The sequence below is a fragment of the Antedon bifida genome, chromosome 7 (assembly GCF_963402885.1).
Source record: "Antedon bifida chromosome 7, ecAntBifi1.1, whole genome shotgun sequence".
In the NCBI taxonomy this organism is placed as follows: domain Eukaryota; kingdom Metazoa; phylum Echinodermata; class Crinoidea; order Comatulida; family Antedonidae; genus Antedon; species Antedon bifida.
The window spans coordinates 5,370,924-5,377,958 of record NC_136232.1 but is presented as its reverse complement, the minus strand read 5'-3'; the positions used below and the strand labels follow the sequence as shown (position 1 = coordinate 5,377,958).

The 7,035-nt window shown below is 36.6% G+C and overlaps 1 protein-coding gene across 1 annotated transcript; it reads right to left on the bottom strand.

Moving 5' to 3' along the window:
* Positions 1–242: 242 nt before the first annotated feature.
* Positions 243–4,811, bottom strand: LOC144848195 (interferon-induced very large GTPase 1-like). Its single transcript, XM_078704907.1, has one exon. The coding sequence runs from the start codon at positions 4,809–4,811 to the stop codon at positions 243–245; it is 4,569 nt and encodes a 1,522-aa protein (XP_078561033.1).
* Positions 4,812–7,035: the final 2,224 nt, after the last annotated feature.

The window sequence follows — 7,035 nt, the reverse complement described above, 5'->3', positions numbered from 1 at the left end:
GTGGTATACACTGTCTAATGCGTAAAGGCAAGTACTGCATGTATACTCAAAACAGAAATTCGATCCATTTTTTTATATAAAAAGTAGTCTGGTTTTAATACCAGGCTATGCTATCTGTGAACAGAAAATAGTGGCTTAGAACTAAGGTAAATTATTCTAACGAACTTTCATTCTCACAATTAATAACATTACAAACAAATAGCAAATAATGCATAATAAATCATTTATACATTATTATACCTTTACGTTCTTGGGTTGTATAAGTTAATCAAGTCCTGCCTTGCGGCTTCCCATTTGATTTGTTTCCAACTATCAGGAATTTGAGCTTCTTTGCACCCATGAAGTTTTGCCAACTCTGTGTTGTAATTTGCCATGAACCATTTCCAGTACAGCTGCGTTGTTGTATCCACTATTGGTGGAATACTCCATGATTCGTAAACAGTACGATATTCTTGATATTTATGCCATTTGTTATCAACATCGTTTTTTTTAAATTGTAGTTTGGTGTCAGCAACTGATGTCGTACATAATTCTATGACAAGTTCTTTTTCACATTTCTTTGTCCAGTTCCACCAGTGCCAGTTCTGCCCTGCAATCCCTTGAGGTCGATGACACTCAGTTTGATGAGTTGTACATCCGGCGATATTATCACACGGGGCTCCGCAAAACGGGCATTCCTCTACACAACCAATAAGATCTTTCTCAAAATATTCAATAACTTTTCCAATTTCAAATCTTAAATCTTTCACTAAACCAACGTTATCTCTCTTCAGCAAGTTGTCTTCTGCACTATCTAGCTTGCTCCTGAGCTTATCTTGAAATGTTTCCACTTGAATTTCATCATTGGCAATGTGTTCCGAAATAATGACTGGTGTAATCCTTGTTGGCTTTAATTTTGAATTTATCTCTTGCCACAACTTGTTTCCTTTGCACTTTGGTCCGACATTTGTGCAAGCATTTGTGGTTGCTACTAACACTTCTTGGTATTTACCACGTACGCAATTGTAGAACATATTTTGTAACATCGTCTCATTATCATTTACTTTTCCCTGCAGTGCATTTAGGATGTATTCTTGCACCCAACAAGACATACGGAATGATGGATTTAGCAAGTATCCTTTAGCTAATTCAAACGAATCCGTTTCGGCGAGATCAATGAGCATTTTAGCATGAAAGCTTTTCTTACTGGCAACGATATGTTTGTGATCAGGTGAGGTATTGAAATATTCAACAGCGTTTTCAAAAAACTGTATATTAATTGCCTTTTCAGTGGCATCGTTTAATGACAAGAACATCTCTGTAGCTGTTAAAGGTTGTTTTACTTTACATTCAGTTTTGAATGCTTGCACTAGTTCTCCCTTCTTGCGAAGCAGAAGAGCTCTAGGGTCATTATGATCCTTAAAGTCTCTCCTTAGAATTTCGAATTCTCGTATTTGCTTCCAGATAATAAAACATGTATGCTTAGCTAATTCCTGGCGTGAAAAGAAACGTTTATTTGAAGGATCCAACGTTTCATATACTTCATCGACGACTTCTTTTATGACAGATTTATTACAATTACTTCGTTCGTTTCGGTAACGCTTAATGGCAGATTTTGCATTTTCGTTTGCCTTAGAAAGTACACGTCTTGCTTCGAAATTATAACCTTTTAAATCATCCTTTGTACTTTTTTGTTTTTTTATCCTCCGCAATGTGTCGTTAATAACAGTGGTTTCTTTTGGAAATGTTTCAATGAATACTTCTTCAAGTGTGGTCTCGATATGTATATGTTCAATCGATGGGATATCTTTAATCCACTTATTCAAACTTGTGTTGAACTGAGTTTCTAGTTCCAAATCACTTTTACCAGCTTCCCGTAATTCTTTTGCAAGTTCACTTGACTTTCTTTTTATTTCTTGCAAGTATTTTCCTTTGCCAATGGCAATGTTAAACTCACTTGTGAGTGTTTCCACCATATCCGATTCAAGTTTATACTGTTTTTTAAAAAATTGTACGCTCCATTGTGCCGCTTTTGGGTTCTTTCTTATGTATAATTCCATTCGATTGCACATTGTTGTGTAGCTTTGTTGAAGATTTTCTCGGTAGTTTTGTAGCATTTTCTTACCTTCTTCCTCTATACTTTTTGCCGGAATCGCTCTACATACATTTATAAAGTCAAGGCAGTTACTCATACAAGTTCTTCTAAAATGTCGTGATGCCTGAATATACTCGGTTTCTAATGCATTGTAAGATTTCATCTCTACAGCATGGACAAAAGAAAAAGCAAAATCTTCGTAAAGAACAGCTTCAGACACACCGGTAAATTTTAGACTGAATTCTTCAATACTGATCGAATTTCTTTCTTTCATAACAGAAAACACAAGTTTTCGGAGTTCCAGAACATTTCGAATGTATTCTGGATTCCTAGTTGCCATTGGTGGAATCCCGTGCCATAGACTTTGAATGTAAACTACATGTTTCTCAGGTTGAAAACTGATAACGTCTTCAAACGATTTGAAAGATTTGCCTTGTTCACTTGCGGCAATTTGTGTAGCTTCATCTAGTATTCCTTTCATCTTGAAACCTCCCATTAAATTCTTATTCGAAGTCATTAAATCACTTGTGTGTTGATGCACAAATATGCAACTGGGCTTTAGATTAGTTAACTTCATTTTCATCAATGCGTACACAGCAATCTGTAGGATTTCCTGAATGCCATTTCGGTTATCCCCCTCAAAGTTAATAATTGTACAGTCTGCTAACCCAATTATGAACGTCGCTGATTCTTTATCTCGGGTGCTGTGACCGATTTCAGCGCATTCAGAAGCAAATAGTCCTTCTGTGTCAACTACCATGATGTAATCGCACTTGCACCTATCGCAAAGATCTTTATCAAGTGGAACTAACTGTGCAAATGCCCCTTTGGTACATCTGCCGGCACCGACTGCAAACTTTAGGCCAAACATCGTGTTGAGCATGGTTGACTTTCCACTTCCTTGTACACCAACTATTGATAAAACAAACACTTTCTTATTTCCGATCTTCGTGTAAAGGCAATTGAAAACTTCTTTTAACCACGTTACTGGAACATGCCTTGCATCACCATCTATAATCTCAAGAGGATGTCCATCAATTAACATGCCAGCAGCTATTTCTGGATATTTCTGAATTTCACTTTCCATCTTTGACAATCCTGATGCCATCTCGTAGATTTGGGCGATTTCTCTATTTATATGTACTAATCCCAGACTTGCATTGAATATTTCATGTTGGAATTTATCAATAATTACAGAATCCACTTCATTCGCACATAACGTGTTTTTTTCACGTATGAGTTGTAATTGATGAATGCTGTTTCTGTCTAACATGGTACCCGTCCAGGTATAGAAGTATGACCTCCCGAGAGGCGTAAAAGCAACGGATTTTAGAAACTGCTTGACCATAATCATTTGGGATTTATCTTTCCATGCGACTAACTGTTTTTCTCGTAAGCTTGTTATTTCTGATGTGAGTTTCTCAATATACAATTCTGTCGACTTAATATCTTTAAATTTCATTTCACTTTTTTCACGTGTTTTCTTAGTAATATCACGCGATATAGCCTGTAATGGTAAGTTTTCATCTTTGGTGTTTTCTTTTTCCAGACATTTAAACAACTCTATTGCCCTTAGCTTACAATCATAATTTTCACCATTATCCTTTTCATCGATTCGGATATTGACATGACTCGCAATGACTTCACAGCCTTCTAAACTTTTAGAAGTGTTTTGACCAGAAAGAGCAACAGCTGGCATCCATTCTTTAAGAACCTGCCTAAGTTTCTCAGTCAGATTGATCCTATCAGAGTTAGTTATAACTTTCACCATGTTCTTCTTTTTGTAGGTGGTGTATACGTCTTCTACAGTTTTCTTCCATTCACCAGTTGGTGTTCCATCAAATACCAGAATAAGATGACTCTGTTGATCATTCCAAGATGATATCACATCCATCTCTTTCTTGTTAGACATATCGCTTTGACAGAAGATAACATTTACTGATGATGCCTGTATCATAAAGGTTTTTTGTAGTGAATGATTAACTACGTTTCCTCGTAGGTTCATGATTCCAAATGCACCTGGAAAATTATCTTCATCACTGCCTACTGGAAGATACCACATAAGTTCTACTACACCATTAGAAATAACTTTTTGTGCATTTCCACCCGTACATTTAGAATGAAAAAAATGATCCAGTCTTGAGTTAATTGTTCCATTGAGTGTTTTTGACTTGGACAGCTTAGGTCTTCCTATACGGAGAGCAGACACGATTGGTAATGGATGAACCGCCATTGATTGCTCAAAAGATGGCCCTGAGATAGTCTTCCATTGCTTTCGTATTGTACTCGTTGCCCAAGACAGCATTTCAACGCCAGACGTACGTGGAGAGGCGTCTATTACTGGCAGTAGCAATGGAATCCCTAACTGGCAATTAGACAGTTTTTCTACTAATATCTGCCTTAGAAAATCGTCACAGCATATAAATAAAGACGTCAATACATCTAGAGGATTTACTTCGTTACCAGTAGACTGATCTTCGTCCTCCCACAAATCTGACTGTTCAACTTGAGTTTGATCTTGAGTATTGATTTCAAACGAAATTCCTTTATAGTTACCTGACATAATATTCTGCAGCATAAACCATGGGAGTTTACCTGGGTGGTCGAGATCCTTCTGTTTGATAACTTCACCCGGAACTGTTAGTGCCATTTCCCTTGTAATTTTCTTTGGAAAGTATTCATGTATTTCCAATAATTTTAAAACATTAATGCTTTGTTCACAATTAGGAAGTGCCATTGCTATTATTCTGTATGCGTTCGTAAGATGTTCTGGGGAAAAAGAAAGCAAGTTATGTCATCAGACAATGAATATTAGTCGCAGGTTTCCATTCATATCCGTGGACGCGACTCTATAGTTCACTATGTCGGTCGGTCTGTCTGTCGGTCTGTCGGTCCGGTATCACTATGCATTGTAGCACGCAACTTAATGGCTGTTGGCCTTGTTATAACGTTGTTTTAAACAATTATTCGTCCAAACGAGTTAAATAATGCAATTTGATTCATACATGCAGTGTTCTCCCCAGGATCCACATCAAGCGTCACGCTTCCGTCCCCCCAGGGGTTGGATTCCAATACAAAGTACGTGAGTCACAGCCCCACCATGGTTGGGGCTGTGACGAATCGATTTTTGATTGACACCATAGATGGCATCTGAAATCATATTTATTTCAACAAATTTACGAGTGCTGGCGGTTCTGGCGTTGCGCCATATAATTAGAACTTATCTTTTTGGAAAGATTTGGTGCATTATAAATATGAATTGAATAGATGGCTGAAAATGGTACTCTCGCACGTAACATTCATGCTGAATGACACCTCTAGTTTGGTTGGAAACGACACTTCATAGCGCGCTAGCAAACAGCAAAACGATCGTAGCCTACTTTTACGCGATGAGAAAACAATTTTTCGTTCATTACGAACGTCAGCGGGAAGTCCCCAATTAAAAAAAAAGCCTACTCATCAGTAGTGACAACTCTAGTTGGCCGGAAACGACACTTCATAACGCGCTAGCAAACAGCAAAACGATCGTAGCCTACTTTTTCCGCCGGTAAACTTACGCGATAAGAAACATTTTTTGCGTTCATTAAGAACGTCAGGGGGAAGTACCCACAATGAAAAAAAAACAGCGAAACGATCGTATGCTACTTTTCCGCTGGTAAACATATGCGATAAAAAACATTTTTTGCGTTCATTACGAACGTCAGGGGAAAGTCACCAATGAAGAAAATGGGCCAACTCATAAGTAGTGACAACTCTAGGTGGCCGGAAACGACAATTGCCTTTGATGGTGTGCGTACGTTACCGACGAAAGAGTAAATTCTTATTTTTTAATACACATAACATTTTTACAAGAAAAACAATACAATCATCATTTTAACTGAAAACTTTATTTACAATATACAAGTTACCGCATTAAATGGACGATTCAGAGCCAATTAAAAACGGTACCGTGACGCTTCAAGGGCCTGGAGAGAACACTGATGCAGTTTAATCTTGATTGAGAACTCGTGCGAATAATAGATGAGGTAAGATAAGAACGTGAAATGATTGAGGTTATTGATTTAGAAATACCGTAAGAAGGGAAATGAAGACGACGATGACGACGTTAAATTTATATTAATTTATTATTTAAATATTAGTTTACAAAAAGCCTGTATCTGTATAAAAGTGGTAGGTAACCACGTTCAGTACAAGAAGATGAGGATGAACTGTCGCTTATTCCGAGCAGAAGTAAATAAGCGACGCTCAGTAACTTAACAATTTAAATTATTGTGACGTCGTGTAAACCAAAAATAATGGAAAGGAAGAAAAGTTGAGTGAAAGAGCTAAACATACCTGTGGTATCAGATGCAATGCAACAATTATTATCTAATATTCTTTCTCCAGAGATGTTTTATAGCCTCAGACTCCAAACTTTGATTGTTGAAAAAGCTGTATCCGATGTTATCCAGCAACAACTAATTGGAAAGCTTACGTCATCAATTGTGAAATAAACTGAAAAACATACAGTATAGGCCTATAGTTGAAAGTATACAAAAATTATGCTTAAACGGAAAAAAAAACCAAAAATGTTCTTCTTCGATTAATAGAGAGTTTGGGTAACACTCACGTCCCAGTGGGCACAGAACATAATTTCAACGTTGAATCAACGTTGAAATATAGTTGATTTGTTGAAATCATGTTGTCAGCGTATTTCAAACGTTGAATCAACGTTGAAATAACATTTTTTCCCTAACTATTTTTTTAACGTTTATTAATAAACATTGAATCAACGTTGAAATAACATTTTCTTTTCAATAAAATGTTTATGTTCATTTATCAATGTTAATCAAACGTTGAAATAACATTGTCTTTTTAACTAGTAATTTACGTTAATTTATAAATGTTGATTCAACGTTGAAATAACATCGTCTTTCTAACAAATGTTTTACGTTAATTTATAAATGTTGATCCAACGTTGA